Source organism: Mobula birostris, chromosome 22 (genome assembly GCF_030028105.1).
Source record: "Mobula birostris isolate sMobBir1 chromosome 22, sMobBir1.hap1, whole genome shotgun sequence".
In the NCBI taxonomy this organism is placed as follows: domain Eukaryota; kingdom Metazoa; phylum Chordata; class Chondrichthyes; order Myliobatiformes; family Myliobatidae; genus Mobula; species Mobula birostris.
Genome location: NC_092391.1, coordinates 56,599,631 through 56,622,696, shown reverse-complemented (window position 1 = coordinate 56,622,696; position 23,066 = coordinate 56,599,631). Strand labels below are relative to the sequence as shown.

Sequence of the window (23,066 nt, the reverse complement as noted above, 5' to 3'; positions counted from 1 at the left end):
CACGCACCAGCTGTGAGCCTCAGTCTCCCCCAAATTCCCAGCTAATGTTGGGAACATGTCAAATATGCCCCTGTCCACTCGCCGTCCCCACAGTTCCAGTTTGGCTGTGAAAGCAGACACTTTATCTGCTAACTTGAAGACAGTTGTCATTCTCCCCTGAAGTGACAAATTGAGTTCATTGAGCAGGTTGAAGATGTCACACAGATAAGCGAGTTTTGCTATCTCCTCCTCGTCACTGAAGTGTGCTGCCAGTGGTGACTTTTTTCCTGAAAGAAATCTCTGTAGCTGCTCTCTTAACTCAAAAACCCTGGTCAGGCCTCTCCCCCTTGATAGACACCTGACTTCAGTGTGTAAGAGAAGGCGTTTGTGTTCTGCATCCATTTCCTCGCAAAGCTGCTCAAACAGTCGTGAGTTAAGAGCTTTTGCTTTGATGTGATTGATAACTTCAGCAACATCTCTCAATACGCTAAGATCAGGTGACATTTTTCGGCTAGCCAGCATATCACTGTGTGTGACACAATGTGTAGACTGGCATTCAGGAGCATCCTCTTTGACTCAGGAAGTGAAACCAGACTCGTTAAGCCGTTCCAACAGCTGTGCTTCGATTTCCTCCGCTATGTCATCGATTCCCCTTGAAACTGTGGTAGCTGAAAGAGAAACCTGTGCCATCTTGTTAGCTGCAGCTTCTCCCAACAGTTCATGGCACATGTCCTTGGCAGCAGGTAGAATCAATTCTTCACCAACAGTGAAAGGCTTCTTAGGCTAGCCACTAAGTACGATGCTCTCAGAGCAGCAGCATTTGTGGAGGTGGCGGCTCTCAGCACTTGTTTCTGTCTCGCTTGCTCACACTTATTCCGCTCAAAAAACTCAACAGGTTTGTCTTTAAGTGCAGGGTGCTTGGACTCAAGGTTCTGAAGCAGTTTTGAGGGTTTCATTGCCTCATTAGACAGCTTGTCTCCACATATCACACACAGGGGGTTTGGAGCGTGCGAGTCACCGGTCACAATAAAGCCATATTTCATGTACGACTCGTCGTATTTTCTGTTAAAGGAAGCTTTCTTTTTTTGCAGTCTCAGCCTCGGCTGTCTCTGCATTATCATCATCATTAGGCCTTTTATGTCCCCTACCACCTCTTTCAAAGAAACTCCCAAGCGACATTTGTTTTCTACTCATCGAGTAGTTGTAGGTTAATGACCAACTGATGTCCTCGCGTGGGTAATGACCTCGCGTGCGTTCAAGTTCAACAGTAGGCGTGACAGGGAATGAGGAAAGGTGCAGTTGACTCATATCCTTACCTCATGGGCCGGTAGCACATGCTTTGCGGCCTGGTGGTTGGGGACCACTGCTTTAAGCAATATTTAAAATGGACCATATTTTTAATTTATTTAGTTTTAAAGTGAAAGGATTAAACCATCCTGTGAAACGTATTAAGATATTTAATTATTTTAAGAAATTGAATGTCTCAATTATTTTTTTACAAGAAACACATGTTCGTAAATGTGATAATTTATGTCTTTTCAGCCGTTGGAAGGATTTGTCTTTCCATTCCTCCTTTCAGGCTAAGGCAAGAGGAGTTTCAATTCTTATACACAATTCAGTTTCTTTTGTTCAACATAATGTAATATCTGATACCAATGGGCGTTTTTTTATAGTCTCAGGGAAATTAGATAATAAATTAATGGTTTTTGCTAATTTGTATACCCCGAATATAGATGATTCAGACTTTTTTGAATTTTTTTTTCACCTTTACCAGATTTAAGTTATATTCTTTGGTTTTAGTAGGAAACTTCAACTGTTGTTTAGATCCTGTTTTGGATCGTTCTTCTCCTAAATGATTGACGTGTAGTAGATCCGCCTCCTTTATCCAATCTTTTCTAATGAAATGTGATATTGTTCATGTTTGGCGCTTTTTGCATCCAACAGATAGAGAGTGCTCGTTTTTTTCTCATGTTCATCATACGTATTTCAGGATTGATTTTTTTTGTTGATAGCCAATTGATTCCATTAGTTAGATCCTGTGAATATAAAGAAATTGCTGTTTCAGATCATGCTTCTGTGTTTTTATCTTAAGTTTTCTGGGTGTCTCCTGAATAAACAGATTCTGGTGTTTTAATCCAACTCTGTTATCTGATAAGGATTTTAAAAAATTTTTGGAGAGACAAATTACTCTTTTTTTTGAAGAGAATATGCTAGAAGAGACTTCTAGTCTTATTTTATGGGATGATTTTAAGGCTTATATTGGAGCACAAATTATTTCTTTTACCGCAAGTGTTAAGGAAAAAGCTAATAAGGAGAGAATTGAATTAGCCAATCAGTTGAAACAATTAGACCAAAAATATGCTTTGGCTCCAGATCCTGCTTTATATAAAAATGTGTTGAAATTAAAATGAAATACTATCTGCTTTTAACTTATCCAATTGAAAATCAATGTTCAAAAGATAAAAGTCAGTTTTATGTTCATGGAGATAAAACCGGTAAACTATTGCTAGGATGTAATGTTGAGACGATATAAAGTACTGCTGAAGCCTCACTTGGAATATTGTGAGCAGTTTTGGCCCCTTATCAAAGAAAGCATGTGCTTACATTGAAGATGATTCAAAGGAGGTTCATGAAAATAATTCCAGGAATGAAACACTTGTCATATGAGTGCTTGATGGTTCTGGGCTTCTATTCTCTGGAATTCTGAAGAATGAGGGAATGACCTTAATGAAACCTATCAAATATTAAAAAGCCTTGATATCGTGATGTGGAGAGGATGTTTCCCATGGTGGGGCAATCTAAGACCGGAGGACACAGCCTCCGAATTCAAGGGCATCCTTTTAGAATGGAAAAGAGGAGGAATTTCTTGAGCCAGAGTGTGGTGAATCTGTGTAATTTGTTGCCATAGGCAGCCGTGGAGGCCAGGTCACTGGGTATATTTAAGACAAAGATAAAGATTCTTGATTAGTCAGGGCATGAAGGGATACAGGGAGAAGGCAGGAGACTGGGGTTGAGAGGGACTATGGATCTATGATGAAATGCGGAGCAAATGCGATGGGCCAAATGGCCTAATTCTACTCCTATATCTTGTGGTCTTATGGTCTGAAATATACCCAAAGACTTGGCCTCCACAGCCACCTGTGACAAGGAATTCCACAGATTCACCACTCTCTGGGTAAAGAAATGCCTCCTCATGTCGACTAACACTAAATAAATCAGTTATGGAACAACAGGTTTTGTGCCTCTTTCCTGGCTTCTGAAAGAACCTGGTTTTAAAAATATCAGAATCCAACAGCGCTGAGATAGTTGGTTAACGTGAGGGACCAAACGGCCTCCCTCACTTCCATTCTGGATCCCAAACAGTCCTTCCAGGTGAAGCAACACCTCACCTGCAAATCTGCCGGGATTGTCTGTTGTGTGTGGTGCTCCTGGTTGTGGCCTCCCATTGGTGAGACCTGTCATAAATTGGGGCGGGAGGGCAAACTGCTTTGTTGAGCACATCTGCACCATCTGCCACAAGTGGAACTTCCCCATGGCCCTACATTTTAATTCCGATTCCCATTTCCATTCCAACACGTTCATCCATGGCCTCCTTTTATGCCAAGATGAGGCCACTCTCAGGGTGAAGGAGCAATACTTTATATTCAGTCTGGGTAGCCTTCAACCTGATGGCATGAGTATCGATTTCTTCTTCTGGTAAACAAATCCCACCCCTCTTATCCACTTCTTCTCACCTGCCTATCATTTCCCCCGGGACCCCTCCTCTATCCCTTTCCTCTATGGTCCACTCTCCTCTCTTATCAGATTCTTTCTTCTCCTGCCCTTTACCTTTCCCACCTCCCTTGCTTCACCTATCACCTTCAAGCTAGCCTCCTTCCCATCCCCCAGTTTTTTATTCTGGCGTATTACCCTTCTTTTCCAGTCCTGAAGAAGGGACCGAGTCTGAAATGCCGACAGTTTATTCATTTCCATAGGCGCTGCCTGACCTGCTGAGTTCCTCCCGTGTTTTTTGTGTGTTACTCCGGCCTTGTCCTCCTTCCATTCTGTTTTTATGTTTAATGAATAAACAGACTCATGAATTTTAAAGACACTTGTTCAATATTCTAACTCTAACTGTGGTAATATCCACAGCCAATCATCCACTGACTATCTCAGAGTCTCAGCACTGCGAGCAATCAGGAATAATGATAAACGTGCTTTCCAGTATCTCATGGACCAGGTCTCAGCGTTCATTACCTTGATGAAATCAATTTAACAGATCAAGGATGGCGTGCTAAATCTATCCAGTTGGAAATTGATCTTGTCAGTTTTAATTTTGGATTGGAATGGGGCACCACGGTAGGGTAGCAGTTACTGTGACACCTTACAGCGCAGTGATAGGATTTCCATTCCCCTGCCACCGTTTGTAATGACTTTATTTGTTCTACCCGTGACTACATGGGTTTCCTCAAGATCGGAAAGCCCTTCGCCGATCACCTATGCTTCATCCGCCAGAAAAAGTGGGATCTCCCGGTGGCCACCCATTTCAATTCTATTTCCTATTCCCATTCCGAAATGTCAGTCCATGGCTTCCTCTGCTGCTGCAATGAGGCCACACTCAAGTTGGAGGAGCAACTCCTTATATTCCATCTGGGATAGCCTCCAACCTGATTGAATGAACATGGATTTCTCGAACTTCCAGTAATTGCCCCCCACCATTCCCATTCCCATTTCCCTCTCTCACCTTATCTCCTTACCTGCCCAACACCTCCCTCTGGTGCTCCTCGTCTTACCATGGTCTTCTGACCTCTCCTATCAGATACCCCCTTCTCCAGCCCTGTATCTCCTTCACCACCTAATTTCCCAGCACTTTACTTCACTCCATCCCCCTTTACAGGTTCCACCCATCACCTCTTACCTTATAATTCCTCCTCCCCTCCCCTCACCTTCTTATTCTGACCTCATCTTTTTCACCAGTCCTGATGAAGGGACTTGGCCTGAAATGTTTATTCTTTTCCATAGATGCTGCCTGACCTGCTGAGTTCCTTCAGTGTTTTGTGTGCGTTGCTTGGATTTGCAGCATCTGCAGAGTTTCTCTTATTTGTTTTTCCTCCAGGTGCTCCAGTTTCCTCACACTTTCTGAAATCTCCCCCACTTCCTGAAAACCTTCAGAGTTCAGGGCCATTTTGATAAGGGAACAGCTTGCAATAACTTCTAAGATCCATCAGAGCAACAGATCTCGGTGTAAGGAACTTCCCAGTCTGCACCCAGCTAACGGGAGTCAACTGCCACTTGTTTCCAATTCAGCACCTGCAGCCTATTTAAACCCAGCTCACATCCACGATCTTTGCAACACTTCACCTGCGGATCTGCTGATGCTCCTGATGCGGCCTCCTCTACACTGGTGAGACCCGATGTAAATTGGGGAGCCGCTTCACTGAGCACCTTCGCTCCACCTGCCAAAAACGGAACTTCCCAGTGGCCAATATTTTAATTCTGACTCGCATTCCCATTCCAACATGTCAGTCCATGGCCTAACCTCGTGCCGCAATGAGGCCACCTCAGGGTGGAGGGGCAATGCATATTCTGACTGGGTAGCCTCCAATCTGATGGCACAAATATCGATTTCTCCTTCCGGTAACAAACTGCTTGCCTCCTCGTCCCCTCTCCTTCTATTCCCCACTCTGGCCTCTTATATCTTCACACCTCCCCCCAGTGCCCCTCCTTCTTCCCTTTCTCCCATGGCCCACTCTCCTCTTCTATCGGATTCCTGCTTCTCCTGCCCTTTACCTTTCCCACCCACCTGGCTTCACTATCACCTTCCAGCTAGTCTCTTTCCCCTCGCCCCATCTTTTTATTCCGGTATCTTCCCCTTTGCTGTCTTAAAGAAGGGTCTCAGCCTGAACTGTCCACTGTTTGTTCATCTCCATCAAAGCTGCCTGACTTTTAGATTAGATTATAGATTATGAGGACACGCAGTCCTCTTTTATTGTCATTTAGTAATGCATGCATTAAGAAATGATACAATGTTCCTCCAGAATGATATCACAGAAACACAAGACGAATTGACTGAAGAACTGACAAAAACCACATAATTATAACATATAGTTACAACAGTGCAAAGCAATTCCGTAATTTGATGAAGAACAGACCATGGGCGCGGTAAAAAAAAAGTCTCAAAGTCTCTCGAAAGTCCCATCATCTCACGCAGACAGTAGAAAGAAGAAAAAAAAACTCTCCCTGCCATGAGCTTCCAGCGCTGCAAACTTGCCGATGCAGCATCCTGGAAGCACCTGACCACAGCCGACTCTTGAGTCTGTCCGAAAACTTCAAGCCTCCATCCAGCCCTCTGACACCGAGCACCAAGCACCATCTCTGCCAAGCGCTTCGACCCCAGCCCCGGCAACAGGCAATAGGCAAAGCCGAGAATTTGGGGCCTTCCCCTCCGGAGGTTCTCGATCGCACAGTAGCAGCGGCAGCGAAGCAGGTATTTCAGAAGTTTCTCCAGGTGTTCCTCTGTGCTTCTCACGTCAGTCTCCACCAATTCATGATTGTGCACGGCCCCTAGTTAACGCATACGATATCATTTCGGAGCGGCCGCACGTGTTGCGTCACGCCGCCGTCTTCCCCTCCCCCTCCAACATCACCTGACTTTTCCAGCATTTTGTGTGTGTTGATCTGGATTTCCAGCAACTGCAGAATCTCTTGTGTTTATAATCCACAATCCTTATTCACCCATCGAACTAGCCAGCCTCAACCAGTTGCTCCCAGCCTTCAGTTACCCTGGGTCCTCGTAAAGTTAAGTATTTGTTCTCTCCTGTTTTGTGGCCCCTCATGGCTTGTTCCTTCAAGAGGACCACAACCTTGTCATGGTTTGGAGGTTTGTGTGCCTCAATGACCTGGAGAGCTACGCTGGCTGGAGTCGGGGCTTTATGATTTGGCTCTTGGTAGGGTCACCCATGTTAAACAGGTTAAACAGGAGAGGCCAGACTAAGACTGGTCCACCGGTCCTCCAGGTTCGGGGGTTCAACTCAGGGCTAACAACCCTGACTGGTAAAACAAAACTGTTACAGGAACAGCAATGAAGAATTCCTTTACCTGAGTGCAACGGTATTTCTGAGTCTCCACCCGGGACTTGCGTGACTGACAGTGGTGAAAACTGAGAGGAAGCTACTGACACGATGAAGGAAGCCCTGAACACCACCAGAGATGGAGGACCGTCACTGCTACCCTATCTGCCAGTGGCTTTACAGGCAATTGATTGTGGCTTGTGTTTTTGCAGTCAATTATTAGGATACCGTTTACTGCTAAATCGTCTGCGCTACTCTGCTTCTGGGTCAAGTCTCCCCTACATTTCATGACACAATCGGGAGCTTTGCTGTAATCTACAGATAAAAGAGGAAATCCACTCAGATTAACAGAGAGCTCCGAGAAGATCTTCTGACAAGTATTCGTAGCCAAGCGTGCTGATCGGTGAATCTGAGATTTAAACCAATGGACATTAATCACTCTGAAGCCACAGAGAGCTCCACAGCCATAAATATTCAACACTTAATCTACTTGGCTTAATCTGTGCCTACACTTCAATATTTTAAAAGAATCTGACTGACAAGGATCTATTTATACAACCCGCATTTGTGTTAGATCTAAGGGAATGTAGGTGGATTCAGGAATTATGCATTTCATGGTAAACCAGCAACAAGGAACAGTGGGTTTCTGGAATGTTCTGCAACCTGTAAAAGTGTTTGCAAGTCCACTGTCAGGAGGGAGTGTTTACGATTTAGGTTATTGATTGGGGGGGTAAACGTCTCCTCACGGTCCCTTCTCTGTGTGAAAGAAGCTAAGTTTTAATACACAGATCAGACAGTGATGTAAAAGAAAGAATAAATATTAGCTTTACTTGTCAAAGGTATGTCAAAAAATTAAATAATATAGTGAAATGGGACATTTTGCATCAATGACCAACACAGTCCAAGGGAGGAGGGGAGGGAGGGAGGAAAAGGTCCCCTCCTCCTTCCCTTTCTCCAATGGTCCACTCTCCTCTCCTATCAGATTCTTTCCTCTCCAGCCCCCTTCACCTTTCTCACCCACCTGGCTTCCTGTAGGTAGGTGACCAGAGCTGTACATAATATTCCAAATAAGGCCTCACCAATGTCTTAAATATTTTCAACATAACATCCCATCTCCTGTACCCAATACTTTGATTTATGAGGCCAGCCTCCATCACTTCCCCTCACCCCAGCCAGCCTCCATCCCTTTGCCTCACCTTTTTATTCTAGTGTCTTCCCCCTTCCATCTCAATCCTTATGAAGGGTCTTGGCCCAAAAGGTGGACTGTTTATTCATTCCCATGGATGCTGCCTGACCTGCTGAGCTCCCCCAGCAATTTGTGTGGGTTGCTTATTTTGCTGTTGTTGATTTGTTGCTCGTTGTGTCTGTGTTGTTCTGCCGAGCATTGTGGGTATGCTAAGTTGGTGCCGGAATGCGCGGTGACACTTTCTGGCTGCCCCCGGCACCTCATCAGGTTGAGTTTGCTGTTGACGCAAGTGACGCATTTCGCTGTACGCACATGTATCTCGAATCGTAAATCCTGGATGTGCCGGGGGGCAGCCCACAAGTGTCGCCATGCTCCTGGCGCCAACGCAGTGTGCTCGCTTACTAATGCTATGCCACGCGGGAGCACCCAGGGGAAGGCCACGCTGTCATGGAAGAACATACCAAACTACTCACTGACGATGTTCGCTGCTACTGTGAAGGGCTGGGCTACACTACATAGCTCGGCGATCATTCATGGTCTCAGTGGCATCACTGGGGTGTGGAGCGTTTCAGGAGACTGCAACAGTGACTGCATTGCAGAGGGGACACAAGTCCCATTATTACCCTGCCGTCAAACGCGAGGATTATGGTTTCAGTATAGAGTCACTGGCACAGAAGGCGACCCCTCAACCCATGGAGACATGCTGACTATCACAAACAGAGAACATACGGTCCTGTGTGAAACTCGCAGGTACACATATATGTCGCTAGGGTGCCTAAGGCTTTAGCACAGTACTGTAGTAACTTCATGTATTGCACTGTACTGCTGCCACAAAAAAAACAAATTTCATGACATGTGAGTGATGATAAACCTGATTCTGATCTGGGTCTCTACTGGGGACAGAGAGTGGGGAGGAAGCAGGGAGAGGGGAATAATGGTTGGGAAAAGAGGAAGGGAGAGGGGAGGGAGAGGGGAGGGAGCGGGAAGCACCAGAGAGACATCCTGTAATGATTAATAAACCAATTGTTTGGAATCAAATGACCTTGCCTGGTGTCTCAGGGCTGGGTGAGTCTGCACCCACACCCCAACTCCATCGCTGGCACTTCTTCTCTGTCACCTGTCCCACACGCCTCCCGCGGCACTCCACCCTCACCAATCCCAACATCCTTTGCTTGTGCCAAATTACAAACTCACTCCACTCCACGTTGACAAATACAGTACTGTGCTAAAGTCTTAGGCACACTAAGTATATATATGTGCCTAAGACTTTTGTACAGTCCTGTTTCTCACTCCGACATTAATTTTCTTGTAAATACAAAGAAACACAATAGACTCAATGTAAAACTACAAAGCCAAGCAACCAGTGTGCAAAAGACAAATAGTGCAAATACAAAATTAAAAACTAATAATAATAATATATAAATAAGTAACAACTATTGTTGAGAGCATGGGCTGCAGAGTCGGTAATCAGAGTTGGGCAAGTGAAGTTGAGTGAAGTTAACCCCCATGGTTCAGGAACCTGATGGTTGAGGGGTGATAACTGTTCCTTAGTCCTGAGGCTCCTGTACCTCCTTCCCGATGGCAGCTGTGAGAAGAGATTATGTCCTGGGTGGTGATGGGGGGGAGAGTCCCTGATGTGGATATGATATGGATACTGCTTTCTTGTAGATGTGCTCAATGGTGGGGCGGGCTTTACCTATGATAGACTCGGAATCCAATCCCTGCTTTGGCGTGAGGACTGCCTGCGTGTGTAAATGGACAGTGCACAATATCCCGCTGACAGCCCATTCTCCCGGGGGTGGGGGGGGGGGGTCATGGTTTGCGGTGAGTAAGTGGAAAGTGTAATGAAAGATGGTTACAGCACAATGCGGCGATGTAAGAGCGGTGATGGATTTATCGTATTTCTGCTCCCACAGAGGACAGTGGAACAAAGGTTACATTACGTGATCAATAGTCAGACATTGGGCCATTGATCAGGAGTTTAAACCTCACCAAGGCAACTGGGAAATGTAAATTAAATCATTAAACAATTCTGGATTTAAAACAATCCATATGGTGCATTATTGTTCTTCAAAGGTGAATACTCTGTCCCTACACCGTCTCAGCTGCAGACCCAACAATCTGGTCAACTGCGAACACAAAAAATTCTGCAGATGCTGTAAAAGATCAAAGCAACACTTTCAGTACGCTGGATGAACTCAGCAGGTCGGGCAGCATCAGTCAGAGATGATGAGTCGATGCTTTGGGCCAGAACTCTTCGTCAGGACTGAAGAATGAAAGATGGGGAAGGATTTGAAGAATGCTTGTAGCTTCAGCTGAAAAGACCAGTAATTTGAAAGACAAAGGGGTCGGGGAGGGGAAGCATTGACGTCATAGCCCTGAAAACAATGGGTAGTAGAAGGAGGAGATGGAACCATGAGGGAGCTGGGGGAGGGGTAGAGTGAAATACGGATACAGGAAGGGAGGGGGAGGGAATTACTGGAAGTTGGAAAATTCTATGTTCATACCGAGGGGCTGGAGACTACCTAGACGGTATATGAGGTGTTGCTCCTCCAACCTGAGTTTAGCCTCATCATGGCAGTAGAGGAGGCCATGTATGGACATATCTGAATGGGAATGGGAAGCAGAGTTGAAGTGGGTGGCTACCGGGAGATCCTGTCTGTTGTGGCAGACAGAGTGGAGGTGCTCGACGAAGCGGTCCCCCAATCTGGTCAACTGTGAACTGACCCCTCAGGTTACAGATGGGCAATAAATGAGGGCAATACAGGGGGGTGATAGCGTAATGCTGTTACTGTGCCAGTGACCCAGGTTCAATTCCCACCTCTGTCTGTGCTCCCTGTGACTACGTGTGCTTCCTCCCACAGTGCAAAGACATACTGGTGAGGGTCAGTGTGTTGTGGGCATGCTATATTGGTACCAGAGGTGTGGCGATAACTTGTGGGCTGCCCCAGCATATCCTCGCTGATTTGATTTGATGCAAACTACGCATTTCACTGCATGGTTTGATACATGTGACAAATAAAGCTAATCTTTAAAAAGACACTTATTTATTTTTTGAGGTACAGCACAGAATAGCGCCCTTCCGGCCCTTGAGCTGTGCTGCCCAGTAACCCTAGCCTGATCATGGGACAATTTACGATGACCAATTAACCTACTAACCGGTACCTCTTTGAACTGTGGGAGGAAACCCACGTGGTCTTGTGGAGAATGTACAAACTCCTTACAGGCAGAGGTGGGAATTGAACCTGGGTCGCTGGTACTGTAAACCAACCTGCTAACCACTATGCTACCTTTCCGCTCTCATGCTGACATCACCAGTGACGTCCATACATCACGCATAAATAATTGATTATTCTCCAACAGTTCAAACTCCCTGAAGTACCGACTATCCACATTGCAGATTACACCACCATGATCACATGACTGAATAACTGGAAAGAGTGCCAAAATAATTTACAAATTTACATATCAGTCCATGGCCTCTTCTACTGCCATGACGAGACACTCTCAGGCTGGGGGAGCAACTCCTTATATATACTGTTTGGGTAGCTTCCAAAATGATGGCACAAATATTGATTTCTCCAATTTTCAGCAATTTCTCTCCCCCTCCCCCCTCTCTCTTTTTCCATTCTCCACTCTGGGTCCCCTCTCAACCCTCCCTTCTGCTCATCTGCTGATCATCACCCCCTGGTGTCCCTCCTTTGTCCCTCTCTCCCATGGCCCACTCTCCTCTCCTATCGGATTCCTTCTTCTTCAGTCTTTTACCTATCACCTCCCAGCTTCTTACTTCATCAGCCCCTTCACCCCTCACCTACTTTCCCCCTCATCTGGTCCCACCTATCACCTTCTAGCTTGCCCTCCTCACCCTCCTCCCACCTTCTTATTCCCCCTACTATCCAGTCCTGATGAAGGGTCTCAGCCCGAAACCTCAACTGTTTATTCTGCTCCATAGAAGCTGCCTGACCTGTTGAGTTCCTCCAGCATTTTGTGTGTGTTGCTCTGGACTTCAAACATCTACAGAATCTCTTGTGCTTTTATTTATTTATTGATTTGGAGATATGGCGTGGAATAGGTCCTCCCAGACCTCCGAGTCATGCCACCCAGCAACCTCCGATTTAACTCTAGCCTAATTACAGACAATTTACAATGACCAATTCCAATTACCCTACTAACTGGTATATCTTTGGACTGTGGGAGGAAACTGGAACACTCGGAGGAAAACCCATGTATTCCATGGGAAGGATGCACAAACTCCTTACAAAGGACTCTGGGATTGAACTTCAAACTCCAACGCCTTGAGCTGTAATAGCATTGCGCTAACCATTATGCTACTGTGGGGCATTTTACAAGGATGTGGCCAGGATTCTGACGATTGACTATAGGGGGAGGTTGGGCAGGTTTGGACTTCATTCATTGCAGCGTAGAAGATGGAAAAGCCTCGTTTAGAGAACTCTGCAGTTCATGTTATGATGTGTTTCTGGTTACTCCTTTTTTTTGTTGCTATTTTGCACGATTTTGATCGGGGTGGACTGGCTCTGTGGCCTGCGGTCAGCGAACGACACAGCGCTATGTTGAACTGAACTGAACTGAACTGAACAGTCCTGGACTGTTTCAAAGATGCTGCAGTTTGATGTTTAATATTCTGTGGTGTTACTTGTTCAGTTTTTTTGCTGCTTACGTGATTTATTTGGGATTTTTTTTGCACGTTTGGTGTTTGGTGTTTTTATTTGAATGGGTTCCATGGTTTTCTTGGTTTTGTGGCTGTCTGTGGGAAGACAAGTCTCAGGGTTTGTATACTGCTCACACACTTCGATAATAAATGTACTTTGAATCTTTGAAATGAGTGACTGATCTCTCGCGCCAGTTCATCTGTGAAACAGTTTTGAATTCTTCTCTCTAATGTCTCTTCTTTCCTTGTTAAAGAAATGTTGGAGTCCGTGATCAGCAGCTGCACTCAAACTACAGTTCTTTATGGCAGTGGGTTCTCAGTCTTTGGAGCTTGCCAAACAGCCTAGCGTTTTCAATATCTCCAGGAGCGGCCTGGAAGGTCCTTTGGGATGCTGCTCTGCAGCCCTGTGAATGACCCGGGTTCCTCGCTGGTGTCGTCATCACGGGAGATCAGAAAATCGAGAGAACACTGCTGTTGAAGTGAGCGACGCTGCAGACGGTAACGTGGAAACGGCAAGCAGTGGGCCTCCCCCCGGCTGTGGCTGGAGCGATACCTCTCTGTCCCTCGTTATGACAGAGCCTGTCTGAGATGTCCAAGTGTTGAGATGGACAGTAGTTTCTGATGGACTCTAGATCATGGCCTCTTTGGGGCTTTACTGCTGCTTGCATGGTGGGTGGTGGGGGCTGAGGCTTCTGTTGAGGCAGGTGGGGAGGGAGGGGGGGCTTGTTGCTTTGATGCTGCTTGTGCGTGGGAGGGGGAGGGAGGCTTTGGGGTTCTAACATTTCTGTCATTCATTCTTTGAGGGTTTTTCTCTGTTTTGCTGATGTGTCTGTGAAGAGTAAGAATGTCAGGTTGTATACTGTAGACAATCTCTGATATTAAATGGAACCATTGAATCATTGATCTTACAGAGGGGTGTAGATAGGTGAGTGCATCCAGTCCTTTTTACCAGGATTGGACAACCAACAATCAGAAGACACAGGTTTAAAGTGAGGGGGGAATATTTAATAGACACTTGAGGGGCAACTTGAGAGTGATATCTCTGTGGATTGAGCTGCCAGAGGCACTGGTTGGGGCAGGTACAATGATAACTGTCATAAGGAGGTGGCTGGGAACGGACCCAAGTGCAAGACACAGACACTGAAGTACTAGGATACAGGGTGAGGGCTAGGACCTGGACACGAAAACCAGGAACCCGGAACAGAACTGGCCAAGAGAGCTAGGGAGCCAGGGCTTGGACTCCGAGCCAGAGACTGGGCAAGGACCCCGAACCTGGGTCTTGTCTCTGGCTCGGACCCCAGAACTAGGTAAGGACGTGACTTGGCTGGCAGGCCGTACTAGGCTGGAGTCTTGAGACTTGAGTCGAGGCTTGAGACTGAAGGTGAGGCTTGAGACTGGAGGCAAGGCTTGAGACCTGAGGCGAGGCTTGAGACTAGAGGCTTGAGGCTTAAGGCTTGAGGCTTGGGGTCTTGAAGCTTGGCTTGGGGCGAGGCTTGGCTAGAGACTTGAGGCGAGGCTTGGCTAGAGGCTTGGGGTCTTGAAGCTCCTCCTGGGCAGGGTGCTGATCACCTGGGCAGGGCGTGGATCACCTGGGCAGGGTGCGGATCTCCACCCGACAGAGGCAAGGGACAGGAAGGGACAGAACCTACCGCAGGGTAATGACAATCTGGCCTGGCTAACCCGAGGGAGGCAAGGGACAGGAAGGGACAGAACCAACCGCAGGGTAATGACAAGACGGCCTGGCTTATCCGACGGAGGCAAGGGACAGGAAGGGAGCTATATACGGGGTGGCTCCAAGACAAGATTTCAGGCAAGACGAGGCGAGAGTTACCAGCAAGACAAGGCAAGGCTTCAGGCAATGGAAGGCAAGACAAGAGCTTCAGGCGAGGTAAGAGTTATCAGCAAGACAAGGCAAGACTTCAGGCAATGCAATGTGAGGAAACAGAAGTCAGGGGAAGGGATACAAGGAGTAAGGACAAGAACAATCCAGCAGCCACGCCCTGGTCTCTGGAGGTATTTATGCAGCCAGCCCCAACGAGCATCAGCTGCCTCAATTAGAGCTCAACAAGAACAGAAACAGGGTAGACAGGAAAACCTGGAGCAAGGGTCGATGGACCAGACCATGAACCGGAATGCGGACTTTACGGACTGGACCATGACAGATAACTTCTAAAAGACAGTTAGACAGGTCCAGGATATGAGCCAAGCAACGTACAAAGTACATTTATTATCAAAGTATGTACACAGGTACACTGAGACACCCCTTTTTCCCTTATAAGGGAGAAAGAGAGCCTGTGGTATGTCGAATACTGTGTGAACGAATAGTCTTTGGAGTACTGTAAGTCTGTGTCTTTATTGATGCTTTGCTGCATGTTTGAGTGCTCAGTGGGGGGTGCTGATGCATTTTTTTGCTGGTGGGGGTGGGGGGATTGTTGTTTTTCTGCTGCTTATATGTGGGAGAGGGGAGCTGGGGGGGGCTTTGGGGTTCTAACATTTAACTATCATTCATTCTTTGGGGCACTCCTCTGTTTTCGTGGATGTTTGTGAAGAAAAAGCATTTTAGGATGTATATTGTATACATTTCTCTGATGTTAGATGTACCTTCGAAACCTTTGAAATATTATACAACCTTGAGATTTGTCTCCTTACAGGCAGCCACAAAGCAAGAAACCCAGAAGAACCCATAACAAGAAAAAATCAACGAACACCCAATGCGCAGAGAGAGAAAAATACCCAAATCGTGCAAACAATAAAAGTAAGTAAAGAGAATTCAGAATGAAAGTGAGTCCTCAGCCACGAAACCTGAAGCAGCTGGAGCAGGCCCACAGCCTTGGCCTCAGTTCAGCCCCTAATGGAGTAGACACTGCAGAGCCTATAGGCTCGAAGCTCAGAGCAAGCCAGACAAATGGGACTGAGCCTGGTCAACATGGGCAAGATGGGCTGAAGTGCTGTATGCCACTATATCTCTTGAACATTGATCAGTTAAAACTCAGGAGTGCTCTGATGCCTGGCCAGCAGTTTGTAAAGATTGATGGAGGTCCAAGTCTCTCCAGGTCCGTTAATAGCTTCACCCAGATCTGTGGTGGACATCCAATTTGACACATGGTCAGAAGCCACAAGGGGGGTGGTCCTACCTGAGATGTCATTCCGTGGCACGGGTAGAGAATCGCCCTGTCATCATCCTCTGACCCTTGGTCTAAGCAGTAGCCACTCACTTTGCTGTTCCGTACCTGTAGAATTAGAGAGATGCCATTCAGGAAAAGGCCATGGAGATCCTACTAAAGGTCTACAGAAGAACTCCTGGCTTGGGAATGGCCTGGTGTCTCATATCTCCAGCTTACATTCTGCATTTTATACCAGAACTTCTTTACTGGCCAGAGGTCACCCCTTGACCATGAGGTCACATGTGTCCCATCAAAATATAGAACATAGAACTTTACAGCACAGTACAGGCCCTTCGGCCCTCAATTTTGTGCTGACCTTTCAACCTACTCTAAGATCAATCTAACCCTTCCTTTCCACATGACCGTCTATTTTTCTTTCATCTATGTGCCTAAGAGTTACTTCTTATTTATTTAAGCCCATCACCCCTATTGAGGACAGAGTCTTCTGCCCTGAGCCTGTCTGTCACGTAGTCTCCAGGTGTATCCTGCCTCTCCCAGGCTCCCTTCCCCTTTTCCCAACCATGATTCCCCTCTCCCTTCCCCTTTTCCCAACCATGATTCCCCTCTCCCTTCCCCTTTTCCCAACCATGATTCCCCTCTCCCTTCCCCTTTTCCCAACTGTGATTCCCCTCTCCCTGCCCCCTTCCCACTCTCAGTCCACAATGGAGACACATATCAGAATCAGGTTTATCATCACTCGTGTATGTCATGAAATTTGATTTTTTTTTGCAGGAGCAGTACAGTGCAATACATCAAATTACTACAGTGCTGTGCAAAAGTCTTAGGCACCCTAACTATATATATGTGGTTAAGACTTTCGCACAATAGTGTAGAACGTTGAATGGTAGAGCACAGTACAGGCCCTTAGGCCCACAATGTTGTGCCAACATGTTGTGATCAACCTAACTCACCCATAACCTCCATTTGTCTATCACCCATGTGCCTATCTAAGAGTCTCTTAAATGTCCCTCAAGGATCAGCCTCTACCACCACCCCTGGTAGCATGTTCCACGCACCCACCACTCTCTCTGTGTTAGAAAAACTTACCTCTGACATCCCCCCTATACTTTCCTCCCATCTCATTTAAATGTCCCCTCATGTTAGGTATTTTTGCCACATGACAGATATGGCCATTGTGTAGGCAGAAGCAATTAGTTTAGTTTGCCATTTGATTGCTAGTTTAATTGGTTCAGCACAACATTGTGGGCTGAAGGGCCTGTTCCTGTGCCTCATGGAGATTGCCTCATGGGAATCATGGAGGGGATCATGTTCTGTGTTCTAAGTGTCTCTGAATCAGAATCAGAATCAGGATTAATATGCTGTGAGACACGTTGTTTTGCGGCAGCAGTACATAGTTCAAAGATCGAAATACATTTATTATCAAAGTGTGTATACATTATACAACCTTGAGATTCGTCTCCTTACTGGCAGTTACAAAACAGGTTGGGGATGGCATTAAACAGGAAATTAGAAATGCGTGCAATAAAGGAGCAGCAGTTATAATGCGTGACTTCAATCTACATATAGATTGGGTGAACCAAATTGGTCAGGCTGCTGAGGAAGAGGATTTCTTGGAATGTATGCGGGATAGTTTTCTGAACCAACATGTCGAGGAACCAACTAGAGAGCAGGCCATTCTGGACTGGGTATTGAGCAATGAGGAAGGGTTAGTTAGCAATCTTGTCGTGCGAGGCCTCTTGGGTAAGAGTGACCATAATGTGGTGGAATTCTTCATTAAGATGGAGAGTGACATAGTTAATTCAGAAACAAGGGTTCCGAACTTAAAGAAGGGTAACTTTGAAGGGATGAGACGTGAATTAGCTAAGATGGACTGGCAAATGACACTTAAAGGGTTGACGGTGGATATGCAATGGCAAGCATTTAAAGATCACATGGATGAACTACAACAATTGTTCATCCCAGTTTGGCAAAAGAATAAACCAGGGAAGGTAGTGCACCCGTGGCTGACAAGGGAAATTAGGGATAGTATCAATTCCAAAGAAGAAACATACAAATTAGCCAGAAAAAGCGGCACACCTGAGGACTGGGAGAAATTCAGAGTCCAGCAGAGGAGGACAAAGGGCTTAATTAGGAAGGGGAAAAAAGATTATGAGAGAAAGCTGGCAGGGAACATAAAAACTGACTGTAAAAGCTTTTATAGATATGTGAAAAGAAAAAGATTGGTTAAGGCAAATGTAGGTCCCTTACAGTCAGAAACAGGTGAATTGATCATGGGGAACAAGGAAATGGCAGAACAATTGAATAACTACTTTAGTTCTGTCTTCACTAAGGAGGACAGAATTAATCTTTCGGAAATAGTAGGGGACCGAGGGTCTAGTGAGATGGCGGAACTGAGGGAAATACATGTTAGTAGGGAAGTGGTGTTAGGTAAATTGAAGGGATTAAAGGCAGATAAATCCCCAGGGCCAGATGGTCTGCATCCCAGAGTGCTTAAGGAAGTAGCCCAAGAAATAATGGACGCATTAGTGATAATTTTTCAAAACTCTTTAGATCCTGGACTAGTTCCTGAGGATGGAGGGTGGCTAATGTAACCCCACTTTTTAAAAAAGGAGGGAGAGAGAAACCGGGGAATTATAGACCGGTAAGCCTGACATCGGTGGTGGGGAAAATGCTAGAGTCAGTTATCAAAGATGTGATAACAGCACATTTGGAAAGCGGTGAAATCATCAGACAAAGTCAGCATGGATTTGTGAAAGGAAAATCATGTCTGATGAATCTCATAGAATTTTTTGAGAATGTAACTAGTCATAGACGTAGTCATACTTTATTGACCCGGGGGAAATTGGTTTTCGTTACAGTTGCACCATAAATAATTAAATAGCAACAAAACCATAAATAATTAAATAATAATATGTAAATTATGCCAGGAAATAAGTCCAGGACCAGCCTATTGGCTCAGGGTGTCTGACCCTCCAAGGGAGGAGTTGTAAGGTTTGATGGCCACAGGCAGGAATGACTTCCTATGACGCTCTGTGCTGCATCTCGGTGGAATGAGTCTCTGGCTGAATGTACTCCTGTGCCCACCCAGTACATTATGTAGTGGATAGTAGAGTGTACTATTAGAGTGGATAGGGAAGAACCAGTGGATGTGGTATATCTGGATTTTCAAAAGGCTTTTGACAAGGAACCACACAGGAGATTAGTGTGCAAACTTAAAGCACATGGTATTGGGGGTAAGGTATTGATGTAGATAGAGAATTGGTTGGCAGACAGGAAGCAAAGAGTGGGAATAAATGGGACCTTTTCAGAATGGCAGGCAGTGACTAGTGGGGTACCGCAAGGCAGTGCTGGGACCCCAGTTGTTTACAATATATATTAATGACTTAGATGAGGGAATTAAATGCAGCATCTCCACGTTTGCGGATGACACGAAGCTGGGTGGCAGTGTTAGCTGTGAGGAGGATGCTAAGAGGATGCAGGGTGACTTGTATAATTTAGGTGAGTGGGCAAATTCATGGCAGATGCAATTTAATGTGGATAAATGTGAGGTTTGGTGGCAAGAACAGGAAAACAGATTATTATCTGAATGGTGGCCGATTAGGAAAAGGGGAGGTGCAACGAGACCTGGGTGTCATTATACACCAGTCATTGAAAGTGAGCATGGAGGTACAGCAGGCAGTGAAAAAGGCGAATGGTATGCTGGCATTCATAGCAAGAGGATTCGAGTACAGAAGCAGGGAGGTACTAGTGCAGTAGTACAAGGCCTTGGTGAGACCACACCTGGAGTATTGTGTGCAGTTTTGGTCCCCTAATCTGAGGAAAGACATTCTTGCCACAGAGGGGGTACAAAGAAGGTTCACCAGATTGATTCCTGGGATGGCAGGACTTTCATATGAAGAAAGACTGGATGAACTAGGCTTGTACTCGTTGGAATTTAGAAGATTGATGGGGGATCTGATTGAAACGTATAAAATCCTAAAGGGATTGGACAGGCTAGATGCAGGAAGATTGTTCCCGATGTTGGGGAAGTCCAGAACGAGGGGTCACAGTTTGAGGATAAAGGGGAAGCCTTTTAGGACTGAGATTAGGAAAAACTTCTTCACACAGAGAGTGGTGAATCTGTGGAATTCTCTGCCACTGGGAACAGTTGAGGCCAGTTCATTGGCTATATTTAAGAGGGAGTTAGATATGGCCCTTGTGTCTACGGGGATCAGGGGGTATGGAGGGAAGGCTGGGGCGGGGTTCTGAGTTGGATGATCAGCCATGATCATAATAAATGGCGGTGCAGGCTTGAAGGGCCGAATGGCCTACTCCTGCACCTATTTTCTATGTTTCTACGTTAACCCGTTAAAAAACGTCAAGCACCCGTTGCACAGACAGAAAAAACAAGTCATGCAAGCAAGTAACATTCAGATCTGAAGTTCGAGGAAGTGAATCCAGAGCCACAAAGCCAGTCACCGCCGCAGCTGGTCCAGCAGCCCGTTGGTCACAAGCTGCCTCCTCAGTTCAACACAGAGATGAGTAACCTCGAGGAGCAACGAGCTGAACTGGCCCATCCCTCGTCTCCAGCCCCAGCACCCTGACCTTTTCAATCTGTGCTTAAAATAGCCAAACAGCGGCTCATTCCTTGCTCTCAGACTCAAGCCCTACCACTTTGATATGCTCTCGGGCCTGGAACCTGCCACCTCAATTCGACACATACCCAACCTTTCCAGTTCGGCCTGGCACTTAAAGTGGTCAGTCATCGGCTCATTCCCCACTCTTGGGCCCAGGTTCCAATACCTCAGTTCGGCCCACACACAGATCACATCACAACCGTCCTGCACCTTCAAAGCTTCAGTTCACACCCCAAAATGTCAGGTTGGACAGGTGGTTCAAATGCTCATCTACAAAAGGGAAGTTACAGGCTATTGACTGTGGTGATCGTTGTCCAGAAAAGGCCCCAGTAATAAAATACTTGTGTTTGCTGCCAGAAAGTCGTCACTGTGCTTCACCAGAGCACCTTAAACCAGAAATACATGGTAATAGCTTTAAATTATCATGAGAAATATATATATATAAATTAAATTAAATTAGTGCAAAACAAGAGCAAAAAAATAGCGAGGTGGTGTTTTTGTGTGTCTTCAGGCTCCTATACCTTCTCCGTGATAGTAGCAATGAGAAAAGGGTATGTTCTGGGTGATGGGGGTCCTGAGTGATGGATGACACCTTTTAGAGGCATCCAGCTGTGCAAGGGCTTTACTGGCTGTGGAGTGGGCAAGTTTCTCTGATCAGCTGCTCTGTTTATTCTCATCGGTACCCTCCCCTACAGCACGCACCATCCTCCCTCTCTGCCAGCGGCTCCTGGCTTGGACCGCCAGGAGGTAGGTTCAGCGTGCATGGGCCAGGAGGAACCAGCTCACCTCTCCGTAGGTGACCGTGTCATTGTAGACCCTCATCTCCGGGTAGACATTGTCCCTGTACCACTTGAAACTCCGACAGTTCAGCCTCTTCCGCAGGGCCACTCTCTCCGACACGTCACCGAAGTCCACCCCTGGATTCTGGGAGGGTAAACGGAAAGGGTTAACGGAGTCCACAGCGCACACTGGAGACCATTCGATTTATCGCTCCTCTGACTGCCCGATCGAGTCACCCACCTGACTGTACCTCATTTAGAGATACAACATGGTAACAGGCCCTTCTGGCCTAACGAGCCCACACCACCCGGTTACACCAATGTGACCAATTAACCTAGTAACCCGTACATCTTTGGAACGTGGGAGGAAAATGGGGTTCCCGGAGGAAACCCCTGTAGTGATGGGGGAAACGTACAAACTCCTTACATGCAGGAACTGAGACTTGATCACTGGCACTGTGAACCATTGCTTTAGCTGCTAAGTGACCATGCTACTGTGCTCAAGAGAAAGAGAGGGGTAGATTTCAGGGGGTATCAAGTTCATGTTCAATTTGATTGCCATCCTAAATATGAGAGATTCTGCAGATGCTGGACATCCAGAGCAACACACACACACACACACACACACACACACACACAAAATGCTGGAGGAACTCAGCAGGTCAGGCAGTATCTATGGAAATGAATAAACTGTCAACGTTTCGGGCTGGGACTTTACTTCAGGACTGAGAAAGAAGGGGAAAGGTGACAGAATAAAAAGGTGGGTTGAGGGGGAGCGAAAGAGGTGAGCTGGAAGGTGATAGGCAAAGCCTGGTGGGGGGGGGAAGGTCAAGGGCTGGAGGGGAAAGAATTGTCACCTGACTGCATATATATACAACCAAACGAACAACATTCCTCTAGACCACGGTGCTCACCAAACACATACTACACACAGCACATAAACCAAAATGTTATTATAAATAGAAACACACGTAAAGTTCTGGAGGAACTCAGCAAGTCAGGCAGCATTGATGGAAAAGAGAAAACAGTTGACATTTCAGGCTGAGGCTTTTCTTCGGGACACAAAAGTTGTACTTCTGGGCAACTCTCATGGGGCCACAGCAGGACTGTCAGAACCCCTGGAGTCTTCCTGACTTCTGCCATCTCCAAACCCTCTGCAACAGGACCCTTGACTCACTGAGTAACAGGCCGTAGTAAGTAACACCTCCAATATGATTATTCTAAACACTGGCGCTCCACAAGGTTGTATCCTCAACCCTCTACTCTACTCCTCGCAGCCTCAACGACTGCGTGGCCGCACTCTGCTCTTAACTCCGTCTGCAAGTTTGCAAATGATACCCCTGTAGTGGGGTCAGATCTCAAGTAACGATGAGTCAGAGTACAGGAGGGAGATCGAGAGCTTGGTAACACGTTGCCGTGACAACAACCCTTCCCTCAGTGTCAGCAAAGCAAAAGAGCAGGAGCAGAATCAGAATCAGGTTTAATATTACCGGCATACGTGGTGGAATTTGTTATTTTGCAGCAGCAGTACGTTGAAATATATAGTAATTGAAAAAAAATATAAATTGCAATAAGAAGTATATTTATAAAAAGAAAATTAAATCAAATAGTGAAAAAAGAGAGGGAAAAATTAGTGAGGTATGTTCATGGGTTCAATGTCCAT

The 23,066-nt window shown here is 46.2% G+C and overlaps 1 protein-coding gene and 1 long non-coding RNA gene across 2 annotated transcripts in view; one reads left to right on the top strand and one right to left on the bottom strand.

Annotated features, from left to right (window-relative positions):
• Positions 1 to 23,066, bottom strand: part of galnt9 (polypeptide N-acetylgalactosaminyltransferase 9) — a 213,235-nt gene that overhangs the window by 56,022 nt on the left and 134,147 nt on the right. The window contains exons 8-9 of the mRNA XM_072240818.1: positions 21,411 to 21,548; positions 16,018 to 16,113 (exon numbers count right to left, since the gene is read on the bottom strand). Coding sequence (XP_072096919.1) covers positions 16,018 to 16,113; positions 21,411 to 21,548 — 234 coding nt within the window. The remainder of the gene's footprint in view (positions 1 to 16,017; positions 16,114 to 21,410; positions 21,549 to 23,066) is intronic.
• Positions 1 to 23,066, top strand: part of LOC140186483 (uncharacterized) — a 42,597-nt gene that overhangs the window by 1,623 nt on the left and 17,908 nt on the right. Inside the window, exons 2-3 of the long non-coding RNA XR_011882880.1 lie at positions 13,138 to 13,381; positions 15,535 to 15,638. This is a non-coding gene — a long non-coding RNA (uncharacterized lncRNA). The remainder of the gene's footprint in view (positions 1 to 13,137; positions 13,382 to 15,534; positions 15,639 to 23,066) is intronic.